Below are 12,669 nucleotides of genomic sequence, written 5' to 3' on the forward strand. Positions count from 1 at the left end.
CACTGGGATTAATTAAGTCAAACACCAGCCAAGTCCCTTCTTGCCACCAGACGTCCCTAAAAACATCCCCAGCCCCTGCAGCAGCCGCCCTTCAGCTGAGGCCTCTGCTGTGCGTCTCACCAGGTCCAGTGGCCTTGCAGAGGCACCTGGAGTCTGGAAATCCGTTCCCAAGTGGCTGTGACAGTACAGTGGGGGGTTGCTGGCCTTCAGGGCTGGAATAGATGTACTCCCTCAGCTCAGTGTGCCGTCCAGCTAAGCCCTTCAGCAGTGAGGGCGGTGTAAAAGCAGTACACTGTGTGCCCTGGCTAATCCCTGCCTCCTCAGGGGACACCCGGGTTGCTGTTGGGCGCGGAATTAATTCCAGTCCTTGTTGAAGGAGGCAGGATGGGCTGCAGCATCATTTCCACCTGCGCCGGTCCTTGCTGTAGGCTGTGAACTGCAGTGTGGCTGTCACACTGGCCAAGCAGTGGCCTTGCTCTGCCTGGCTTCTGTGGCCATCACGGTGTCTTTTTAAACAATAATATACCCACAGGTGCAGTGCTGCATGTACAGGCCTGCGGCTCCAGCCAGAGCTGGTGGGGCTGGGTTGAGCCTTCCCGTGCCGCGATCCCTCCGCATGCCCAACCACTGCCAGGACCTGGGGATGGCACCAGATTCCAGGAGGTGCCAGCAGTTTGGGTTGGTGGCAGTCACTTCTGCAGGGAGCAGCAGAACAGCCCTGCGGCGGCTGCCCGGGGTTAGCTGGAAAAACATTTTTCTTATCTTTGAGTGACTGCTCCTGGCTGACCCGTAGGTATTTGGCTGAATCGGAATAGAAGGAAAAGCCTTATCCCAGAGTTACAAGCTGTCACAACACTTAGTTTGCCATTGTTGTACTAAGAAAGTTGTTAGAGAAACTGCACCCGGAACTGATTTTTAAGCCTCCCTGTCAAAGATTTCCTTATCAATGGACAAGAGGTGGTACCGATAGTGGCTGAGAGCAGCTTTTTTTGGCATCTCATTTCTCTTGCTTTTCTGAGGGTAACTAACTGCCCTGCGCTAACCTGTGTGCGGGTGAGGTGGGCAGGCAGGAGCAAACACAGCTCCATGTGAACTGCCCCAACGACTGCTGCCCCTGCAGCCAAACCCCAGGCTCTGCTGTGTCCCCCCTGCAGGAGGGGGCGAGTCTTGGAAGGCGCAAACCCAAACCCCAGCCTCACACCAGCTGCTAAGAAGGAAAAGAATCAACTCTACCCCAGCCAACACCAGCACAGACAGAGCAGCGTATTTATTAGCATGTTTTGCAGATTTGCTGGAGAAATCATGATTGCTGGGAAGGGTACCTGGGAGATGGTCAAGATGTGGCACCACAGCACAGAACAATCACAGAACGATTTAGGGTGGAAGGGACCTCAAAGATCATCCAGTTCCAGCCTTCCTGCCAGGGACAGGTAACACCTTCTGCTAGATCAGATTGCTAAAACCCTCTTCCAACCTGACCCTTGGACACCTCCAGGTGTTCCTGGCAACCTGTGCCAGGGCCTCACCACCCTCATCATGAAGAATTTCTTCTAATGTCTAATCTAAAGCTTCCCCTCTCCAACTTACAGCCACCCCCCCTTGTCCTATCACTACATGCCCTCATAAGTTGTCCCTCCCGCATTCTCCTGTAGCCCCTTTCAGTACTGCAAGGTTGCTACGAGGTCTCCTCGGAGCCTTCTCTTCTCCAGGCTGAACAAGCCCCAGCTCTCAGCCTGTCCTCGCAGCACAGATGCTGCTCCAGCCCGTGGATCATCTTCGTGGCCACAAACACCGACATCCTGCAAGAGCCAGAAACCAGACACCCCAAATAAAAACCGGACAGAATTTATAGATGTAAAATATTTTTATTTGTAAATGCTGATCTTCTAAATCTGTTTCCACAAATTCCAAAACCCATAACACTCTGTATACTTCAAAAAATTCTTTTTTTGTGTTGTTTTTTGTAATTTTTTTTTGCCAACATTAGATACTATTATACAGAACAGAAAAACCTGTAGGACAAATACTGGTAGGATGTTGGAATATTGTACAAGAGAAGAAAAATATTCAAGAAACAATTTCATACAGCTATTTATCAAGAGAAAAATATATACAATTGATTTATTCTGTAAGATAAAAATACATCATGCCATATACATTACAAGTTCAGAACTGTATTACTGAATATACCGACAGTTTACAGTCCACTTTAATTGTGCACACAAAAAAAAAACTTCATTTTTTTTTTTATCTTTAGCCTGTGAAGTGTCAGTACCAGAATTTTAAGTACAAAATAAAAAGCTAACCTGGTTCAAAATGCTGATTAAATTTCTACAAGCAAACACAAAACAGTGTTTTATTTTTTTTTAAAGAAATGTAAACAAAAACAATCCATACAAACACATCTTTAAATTACATTTTCCAAACCCCTATTGCCAGTCCTGCAGCTGCAAGCACGTTACACCTAGTCTGTCGCCTTGTTTTCCTTTTAAGAAGGCTATCGGATCAGAGTTAAGCTCCAACTACACGATTCTACACTGTCTTTACATGATTTAACATCGGCTGAACAGTCCCCTAACCTGTTCTACTTTTGCTGAAGATAAAACTGCGTCCAGCCTCTCTTTTGGGTAGTTTTAGCAGTTATTCACAGTTATCACAAATTGTAAGCACAAAAAACCTGACTTAAGAAATAGGGATGCAACAATATAATAACAAATAAAATCAACCTAACTTCTCCCCACACCTCCAAAAGGCAGAGCCGTGCTGGACACGCCCCTCACCAGGCTTAAGGTCGGCTTAAAAAAGTTCTAGTAAGACCACAGTTCGAGACTGCTTTAAACGTAAAAAAAAAGAACCCCTCTCTTTAAACTGAGATTTTGGTTATTCCGGCACGGGACTCGCGTGTCGTTAATACATGAGATCATATTGTCACACCCCTACCGACGCTGTAGAATGAGCACCCCAGCTGCTGCGGAGTCTGGTAGCATTTGGTCAATAACTATTTTTTTTTTTATACTGTACTTTTTTTTTTTTTTCTCAAAATATTTACACTTCTGTACAAAGTAACAGGGTTTGTTAGTTCTGCGGTAACAGCAGCAGCGTGGCTTTCTTCTAACTTTCTTTTTTAAAAATAGCTTCATTCACTTATTCAATAATAAATACAAAAAGGTTTCTCTTATTTTACAGAAATCAAAAACTACAATAAACTGACTCATGGAATCAAGTATTTAAATGTATTTTAGTGCAAGTTATTTTTTCCCTTAGCTCTATCCCTAAGGAAGTCGTTTCAGTACATTCCTTGTTCAGTGGTGTCTACTTTTATTTAAAATTTTTCTTTAATCAGAGGGCCCGCCCCTTTATCAAATAAGGCTGTGGCCAGCACTTTGGACTTCTCCCTTTCGCTGGTGATCTCAGTCTTACATTCATGTGCGCCGCCCGCGCTCCCGCAGGCCTTCGGTTCTTTGCCCAAGTCCGACAGTTTCTCCTTAGTGAGCTCAGAAACAAAAGTGCTGGACCGTTCTGTTAATTCTGTGTAACCTCCATGTGCCTGGAAAGTTGGCTTCCGATTTTGCTGGCTTGCTTCTCGTGCTTGTTTGGTTGGTGGTTTCTTTTTTTTTAACTTTTTTTTTTCTTCTTTTTTAAATACTCAAGCTGAAATCCACACTTCCAGAAGTGATTTATTTTTCTCCTTCAAAAAGGCAACAATTTTCCGTCGACAAAATCAAAATGTGAATCACTTCTTCCTAGGGACAAGCAACCCTCAAAGACAGCAAGGAATGCATTCTAGTTCATCCACTTTCGGCAGTTTACAGCTCCACAGTGACATGGAATCTTGTGCTGGTCATCTTCAAAATCAAACTTATAGTCGTAGCAAAGCTGGAAAATGATGCAGGAGAGCAGTTATGGAACAACCGGGAATCACTGAATCATAGAAGGCTTAAAGATCATCCAGTCCCACCCCCTGCCACGGGCAGGGACACCTCCCACTGCGTCAGGTTGCTCAAAGCCTCATCCAAGCTGGCCTTGAAAACCTCCAGGGATGGGGCATCCACCACGTCTCTAGGCAACCACTGCCAGAGCCTCAATACCCTCGCAGGAAAAAAAGATTCACCAGAGCTTTCCTTGTACCTACAGGCTACACAGCACAAGGCTCGAGGCTGAGGCTGCACTGTTAGGCAGGATGGAGAGGAAGGAGAAGAAGGTAAACGTCCCTCTCCCCGACCCCAGCACACATTGTGCTACCGGCTGTGGAAATTGCATCGGTATCTGGAGGTGGAGGCAAGCAGCAAGGGGTAAGTACATAAAACCAAGCAGGATGGGCCTACCTCCTCCCCCTTCTGGATTCTCCTGCTGGAGCTAATGATAATTTTGTGTCCTCTCTCAAACGTGACAACCTCAGCCACACAGTTTGGTGCACACGAATGGTTGATGTACCTGGGGAAACAGAGTTTGAAAAAGTAACCTTCTACGGAAACGCATCCCTTGAGGCAAATTTGAACCAAACCTTGGAATGACCTGAGCTGCAGGGACGCACTGACTGTCCAGACATAATTATATTTACTCTTCACTTGTTTTTTTACCTAGAAAATTTCAAAAAAATCAAGCATTAAAGAAAAATTCTGTTCTCTCTTCATAGCTGTCCTAAAACACAATCAAAAATGAGCAAAGCTACTGAAAAAGAACAGATTATTGCAGAGGAACGGTCCAAAGGCTGAAGGTACCAGCTCAGAGAACACAAACCACGGAGAACACCACAAACTCATGTCCCTCACGAACAGCCCCAGGCCAGGGAATGCGGGTGGCTCCCTGGAATGAGGCCGGAGATCTCTCCAGAGCCGCTCACCTTGCAGGACCTCCTGTTAGGGTAGCATCGATGACATGGTCATTGTCAATGCGGAACATGTAGACGCCACGATTCTGGAAAAGAGAATTGGAAAAAGGACTCTTGTAGCTCCGTACTGCCCTGCACCCAAGGTTTTGGAGCACTGCACAGAGGTACTGACTGCTACAGCCCCACCCAGTTACACAGAGGAAGGACCTTTACATGTAAAGACGTTCTCATTAAAACTGTGGTGCTGACATCCCAGCCAGAGCTCCCTCTTTGTCCCCAGGACAGAGGATACGTACTGCCCATTATGAAACATGGAAACGCTCTGAACCTTTGCTAGGAAACACTGCAGCCTCCTCTGGCTGGATTTTTACCTTAATAAATTCCTAGCAGAGCAGCAAACAGCAACGAGGGGACCTGAACTCATCAGAGAGTAGAAGAGCATTTACTTTGTTCTGTGAACATCTGAAAGAGGAAAGGAGTGGTGGACAAACATCACCCTTACCTGAGATTCATAAAGCTTCTCCTTCCTGTTTGCTACCTCATTCCGGATAATAGTTCCAATATATTCAATGACCATAGTGTGCTTTTCAATGTCTCTAGCAGCATATAAGCCCAGGCCCTACAAAAAAATACAGTGAGATTCAGCATTTCATAACAAATTGACATTTACACTGCGTTCCTCATTGTGCCCCAGGATGTTCTGGCAGAAAATGAGGCGAAAAGGACACTACCCAGGCAGAAGGAAGCAGCCCAGGTACGTCACTGATGACGTAGCAGCCCAGGCACAGGGCCCAGCTTCACATGGACTTCCGTGAGGCCTTTGGTGGACTCTTCAGACGATCAGGAATTGGTTGAATGGTTGCAGCCAGAGGGTAGTGGTCAACGGCTCAGTGTCCAGGTGGAGATTGGTGACAAAGGGTGTCTTTCAGGGTCCGTTCTGGGACCAGTGCTGTTCGATATCTTCATCAATGACAGACAGTGGGATAGAGCGCACCCTCAGCACATTTGCAGATGACACCAAGCTGTGTAGTGTGGTTGACACCCCTGGGGGATGTGATGCCATCCAGAGGGACCTGGATGAGCTCAAGAAGCGGGTCCATATGAACCTCATGAGGTTCAACAAGGCCAAGTGCAAGGTCTGGCACCTAGATCAGGGCAACCCCCAGTACCAGTACAGGCTGGAGGATGAAGGGATTGAGAGCAGCCCTGGAGAGAAGGACCTGGGGACACTGGTGGATGAAAAACCGAAAATGAGCCGGCAAGTGTGCTTGCAACTCAGGCGGCCAATTGTATCCTGAGCTGCATTACAAGAAGTGTGTGACCAGCAGGTCAAAGGAGCGGATTCTGTCCCTCTGTTCTGCTCTGGTGAGACCCCACCTGGAGTCCTGAGTCCAGCCCTGGAGCACCTCTGCTATGAGGACAAGCTGAGAGCGTTTGGGTTGTTCAGCCTGGAGAAGAGAAGGCTCCAGGGGAAGCTTATTGCGGCCTTTCGGTATTTCAAGGCAGCTTCTAAGAGAGATGGGGACAGACGGGTCTCACATCGCCATCCTCAGCTTGCTCTGAGCATGTTGTACTTCCACTGTACATTTCTGTTTTTATTAGATCTTAATAAATTCTTGAGAAATAAGCTGGAAGAACAGAGAATTCTAAAGAAAATTTTTTTCTAGGTGACTGTAACAAAAACTGTTTAAGATCTTAATGACCATTAGAAAGAAATCTTACTTAAGATAAATCTGCAAAAGTGATCTGCCACATAAAAATTGCCAATTTTGGGACAAGCCTTGAAGGAATTTTGCACTAGCTTTTGTTTAAACTTTTAATATACATTTTATATAAATATCTATATTTAAAATCACAAAATTTGTATATTAAATAAATAGAAATGGAAGTGTGATTTTTTTAAATGCACCTTTCCTACAATGGGCACTGACCTGAATACGAGAGCGCGCTAAGTAGACATTGGACTTCCATTCAGTTTTCATCTTGCGGTACTGAGAGGACTTGGAATGGACGAACTGCTTACTGTAAGGCGCATTCAGTTCTCCCGTGACTGTGCTCTGGAAGGACTTCGACGTGCTGGTGCTGTTCAAGGTGTGAGGCCTGGAGGAGTTGGGCATGTAACGGGAAAGAATACAAGGAAAACTGAAGATTTCTCTGAAAACAGCCACAAGCCCCACTCCAAATCCCCTCAGACGTACAGACACTGAAAGCCAGCTAGCAGAGACAACAAAGCGACTCCTTTGTTTGGGCATGCACATCCACAGCCAAAGACGACAGGGTTTGTAAGCAGCAGACGAAAGCACAAATAACCCGAAGCAGCCTATAAACCCTGGGCTGTACTATGTGAAATTAAAACAAAATACCTTAACACAAACCTCTTGACATGGGTACTCATTTTAGGCTCGGCACGGGCGCAGCCCGTGGGGTTGATGGCAAGAGGGAGTTCCATTAAGGGGTTTCGGCCATAGCGGAAAGTGTAGTTCTCGCAGGCCTCAACCCCTGGCAGCTGCAAAAGAACAGAGAGAAAAAGAAAAAAACATGTTAGTTGTGTGTAATGAATTATTTATTTCTCCATATTCTCCACGCTCCTTCCCGTTCCCCTTCTCATGTGCATATGGGATATCCAGCAGTTTGGGGTGATCCAGCAAGAGCTGGGGCAGCGACAACTCACCGATTCGGCAATCCTGGCCACCGCAGAGACTGTCAAACCAAAGAGGTCTTCACCCTTCAAATAGCCAGGAAACAACTGGAGCATTTCAGACTCTTTTCTAACAGAAGCAACGGGCTCCAAGATTTTATCCCACACACCTACAAAACCATAGGGGAAAGAATTACAGTGATCCAAGAAGTAATAGGTTATCCTATCGATTTCAAACAAACACCTGAGGGTATGAAGAAACAGAACCAACATTAGAAAAGCATTTTGTTGTTGGTTGCACACACAAACAGGCCAGGATTAGAGAACTAAAGCAGGGAATCATTTGGTGAGTTGGTATTTTGTCCTGAACAAATCCCAAACACGTACAACATTCCTACTGCACCCGTGATTCTCAGGAATGAAGCTTGTAGTAGTCGCAGCATGGAGACTTTCTGACCACAACAACGTACAGGGATTCTCCTGAGAAAACCTGCACAAGGTAGGGTTTTTAAAAACAGACTACACTTCGTGCCCAGTGACTGACGGCAGCCGGCTCCCAGCTGCACGTGGGCGATCCCTGCCAGCAGTCGCACTGGGCAGAGCGAGGCCGGGTGTGTCGGCACCCACAGCACGAAGGGTTACGACCCAGGGCAGTGCAGGCCATACACACATTCACCAGCCACTTCCAGGGAAGTAGTGGAGTCTTCATCCCCAGAGGTGTTCAAAAAGCATGTAGACATGGCGCTTTGGGACATGGTGATGTTGTGCTGACAGTTGGACTGGATGATCTTAGAGGTCTTTTCCAACCTCAATGATTCTATGATTCCCAAGACCCATTCCTAATGTTTACAAGCCCCACACATCATTCCTCACCACCCAAGAGCCAACGTTCCCTGCCCTGAGAACAACGTGGTCCACTCATCTGTCTTTTTTATTACTTACCAACTCCAGCACGGCTGGTTTGAAGATAACTGAGTAATGACAACCGCTTTTTATGAGAGGAAACATACACTAACATTCCCACTATTTTAATTAATTTTCAATGTTCAATCTCAGGTCTCCCCTGTGAACTTGTAACAAGTCTTATTGGCAGCTTGTACAATTTCTTCAAAGGTGTCCTCAGTCTTCATAGCACAGGTACTAAAAATAGGCCCTGGAAGCTCACCGTAAGCGTTACATTAGAACAATCTCTGCAACATATTTGAAACACCTATCATACACCTGGGAAGTACCAGTAGCAACAAAACAAACAACAAACCCACTGAAGTATGAACTTACATCACAAAATTTACCTTTTGGTGTTGTGTCAGTAAGGACCAGATCCTCGTGGCCTTGCTCCACAACCTTGATGACAAATAGTGGAAGCCCGTCCTTCTCCTCAATCGAACAGAGATAGCGGCAGCGCCTGTTTGCGTATCTCATGCTCCAGTACAGCCGGCTGGCCTCGTAACCCACCGGGAAGAGGGCTTTGGAGGAGTGGAAGGCCTGCATCTGCTGTGGCAGCAGCTGACCAACAGCATGGAAAATCAGGCTTCCCACACGGAAAGTGTGGTCACGTTCTCCTCGCTGAACGATGCTTGCGATCTGCCGCACCTCATCCCGCTGAACATAGACCCTCCTGAAGACTGCAAAGTAATTGAGTTCTTGCTCATGAGTTCCCTTTGGTTTGTGCATGGGGCAAAGCATGGTCTTGTCTTTAAAAAACATGCATTGTGCTTTAATGGCACAGGTAAAGTGATAAATATTGGTGCACCTTAACCTGTGACAACCGCTGGTGGCACCCATTTTGTGACAAAACATGCATTTCATTTGCAAGCCTCTTCGCAGTGCTAGTTCCACGTTTATTAAGGCACCAGCTTGTGTCTCATAGACTTCTGTAGACCAAAGAGCGCAGTTCAAATGGACCCAAAGGTCTAAATCCAAGTTAAGAAGCCTTGCTGGTCCATCAGTCAATCCATCCCCTTCTTCGTGACAGAAGCAACATTTCCTATAGTCTTTAGGCACAGGATCTGGTTTAAGGGTCGTGCCCAGTTTGTTAAGAAACTCATCTATTTCTTCTTCACAAGGAGGTTTGAACGATCCTTTGGGAATCACAATCTGAATGCTCCACTTTTTCCATTTCATTCCTTTCCATTTCTTACTCGGAGGCCGACAGTCATCCAGACTGCTGTGTATTGCTTTTAACCTAGGTTTTAGTTTCACTGTTACCTTAAGCTCATCGGGTTTTGCCTCTACCTTGGCTGCTTCAAACGCAGGGGGGAACATAATGGGGGGCGATGATGGTGGAGAAACTTTGTCCTGCAACTGAGGCAAACAGTGGACGTCCAAAGTGGAGATGTTGTTGCTGTACTGATGGAACGCTTTAGGTGGCCTCTCCTTCATCGGCGACTGTGGTAAAGATGGACCTGATTCCTGTAAAACCAACAGAAAACTCATAAGAAAAAGAAACCTCAAACATTGTCAGATCAGAACTAAGGAGACTACTCAGAAAATCATGATGGAAATGATCCTGATCTGTGTCATCACAGCTCTCCCAGTCAGCCTAGAACTTTGTGCCCTTTAAATACACAAGAGGGAACACAACCTTTAATCCAGGTTTTGAATGCAAACCTACTCGATTGCCATAGCCAAGGTCATCAACAGAGTTAGTTCTTGGGTATGTTCAGAAAGTTTTGTTGCAATACAAAATAACCTTTAAATGTGGGTCACAGGATTAATGTAAAGAGTAAGAATCTTCGTGGAGGTGCAAGGTTTGGAATTTAAGCCACGTATTTTTCTTGGGAATGAGTGAGGAAGGACTTCCTGCAGGGCTCTACACCAGTCCTGCACCCTGAGGACTGAACTGGTCAGTCACAGCAAACAGGAATTACTCCTGCAGAGATTCATTAAGAAGAATAAAGGAGGGAAAACAAGAACAATAGAAGTTTAGAGTAAAAAGTGCTTTATGTGGCTTGTATGATTAATTCTGGAAGAGTAAATTAAAGGATAAGGAGGCTGAACATGACATTAACTTAATTATGTACATGCTGATGCACTTGTGCAGAAATGCTACCCTGTTTAATACGAGTGAAAATGAGCTACATGGGACACTACATTGATGTGGATGAACCCACGTTTACCCCCTCCGGGTTTGGTTCTTTGTTTAATTTCTTTTGAAAAAGTAAGTAGGATACACTTGAAGGAAGGGCTGCATCCTCAACAGCAATGACATGACTAGGAAGAAACATTAATGAGGTAATGATCGAACCCAATCGCCTCTTCTGTCCATTGGTTTAGGGAAAGAAAGGGACATTTGAACTAGAAAAGGTAAGAAACCAAGCTAGTCAAAGTATTCCTCAAAAACTTTATCTATGAGAAAATAAACTCATCAGGATCATTTAGTCCTGAACGAAGACTGTTCCATTTTAATGACTAAATGAAGTGAGACATCCGGGAATGGGGCTTCCATGACTTCTCTGGGCAACCAGTGCCAGTGCCTCACCACCCTCACAGGAAAAATTTTTTTCCCAGTATCTAATGTACATCTCCCCTTTTTCAGTTTAAAACTGTTCCTGCCTGTCCTTTCCCTGCACTCCCTGGTAAAGAGCTCCTCTCCAGCTTTCCCATAGCCTCCTTTCAGTACAGGAAGGTTGCTACAAGGTCTCCTGGGGGCCTTCTCTTCTCCAGGCTCAACAACCTCAACTCTCTCAGCCTGTCCTCATATGGGAGGTGCTCCAGCCCTCTGACCATCTTCGTGGCCTCCTCTGGACTCGCTCTAACAGATCCATGTTCTTCCTGTGCTGAGTATTCCAGAAGTGAATGCAGGTCTCCAGGTGAGGTCTCATTCAAAGGATAGTAGAGGGGCAGAATCGCCTCCCTCACCCTGCTGGCCACACTTCTTTTTGATGCAGCCCAGGATACGGTTGGCTTTCTGGGCTGCAAGGACACATTACCGGCTCACGTTCAGCTTCTCATCCACCAACACCGCCAAGACCTTCTCCCAGTGGCTGCTCTCAATCCATTCTCCATCCAGCCTGTACCTGTGCGAGGGACTGACTCGACCCAAGTGCAGGACCTGCCACTTGGCCTTGTTGAAATGCATGAGGTTTGCACAGGCTCACCTGTCAAGCCCCACTTCCCCCCAGCACGGCAACTGCACCACACAGTTTGGTGTTGTCAGCAAACTTGGCAAGTAATACTTTGAAGTGCCAATTTTGCCCGAACAAAGTAACAGAATAAGGTTATTTTCTTGATGTAACTCTGAAAACAAGTCTTTGCAAACTTGTTGTTCAGTTATTCTTTGCACAGTTGTAATTTTTTTTCTGTATATAAGCCAAATAAAAATGCAGAAAATAGAGTCTGAAGATGTGTTTATGGGTTTGCACAATGGCCACAGAACTTAAATGACTCGTTTTTTGAGACTGCACCAAAGCCTGTGAGGACAGCAAAAGGTGGCTACTGCTCTGCCATCATCTCTGTCAGAAAGAAGGTTCTGCAAATAGGAATTCTGCTTCATGTTTTTGGTTCAGAATCTCGACATTTGAATATAGAACAATCAGTCTATAAACCTCTAAAACAAAGCGCAAACTCCTGCCTCTCTCCCCACATCCTCCCTATTTCCATTCTTCAAAATAAAAGCTGCAATAATTTCTGCTTGCTAGAGTCCACCTGCATTTGATACTTACTTTGTTCTCTGAGCTTTTTGCTTGCACAGCTGCCGAATAGAGTACAAAGCAGTTGTTGCTACAGAATACAATGTCCTTCATTTTATCTGAGCCTTCTTGGGAATCCTGGGAATCAAACACACAAGATTATCAGAGGTGCATTTTAATACCATAATAAGTGTAATGAAACAATTCATCCAATCTGGTCAGAAACTCTTCATTTGTAGAACATTCATGAAATAATGAGCGACACCGTGATTTAAATACTTAATTATTTGACAGATCTAACGTTACCACCACCTACAACCTTGTTCTTCAGCATTTCTTGCCTTTAACAGAAGTTTAACAATCAAAATAAAGCATTCTATACCATGCACCCATCTGCTCCATAGGCACACTTGCAAAGTAAAAACCATTTTCTTCTATCTTTAGACAGCAGAAGAAGGTCTTATTTCAGCCTGATCAAAGACAGATCATACTGTTTTATCTACTGATCCATCTGCAAAACACCACTGGGAACTCAGTGCTTTCTGACTAGATGAACCCCTTACTTTCGT

At 45.4% G+C, this 12,669-nt stretch overlaps 1 protein-coding gene across 9 annotated transcripts in view; it reads right to left on the reverse strand.

Annotated features, from left to right (window-relative positions):
- Window positions 1–1,845: 1,845 nt before the first annotated feature.
- KMT2C (lysine methyltransferase 2C) overlaps window positions 1,846–12,669 on the reverse strand; it is a 218,921-nt gene continuing 208,097 nt past the window's right edge. For 8 of the 9 annotated variants that reach the window (XM_069859268.1, XM_069859274.1, XM_069859276.1 and 5 more), the window contains 9 exons: window positions 12,134–12,238; window positions 8,762–9,881; window positions 7,503–7,639; window positions 7,195–7,337; window positions 6,763–6,931; window positions 5,334–5,450; window positions 4,844–4,917; window positions 4,326–4,434; window positions 1,846–3,876 (listed from right to left, as the gene is read on the reverse strand). In XM_069859268.1, the coding sequence (XP_069715369.1) occupies window positions 3,784–3,876; window positions 4,326–4,434; window positions 4,844–4,917; window positions 5,334–5,450; window positions 6,763–6,931; window positions 7,195–7,337; window positions 7,503–7,639; window positions 8,762–9,881; window positions 12,134–12,238 (2,067 nt within the window). In that variant the 3' untranslated portion in view covers window positions 1,846–3,783. The remainder of the gene's footprint in view (window positions 3,877–4,325; window positions 4,435–4,843; window positions 4,918–5,333; window positions 5,451–6,762; window positions 6,932–7,194; window positions 7,338–7,502; window positions 7,640–8,761; window positions 9,882–12,133; window positions 12,239–12,669) is intronic. The other variant, XM_069859270.1, reaches the window with a different exon arrangement.

This window comes from Phaenicophaeus curvirostris, chromosome 6, assembly GCF_032191515.1.
Source record: "Phaenicophaeus curvirostris isolate KB17595 chromosome 6, BPBGC_Pcur_1.0, whole genome shotgun sequence".
Taxonomy (NCBI): domain Eukaryota; kingdom Metazoa; phylum Chordata; class Aves; order Cuculiformes; family Cuculidae; genus Phaenicophaeus; species Phaenicophaeus curvirostris.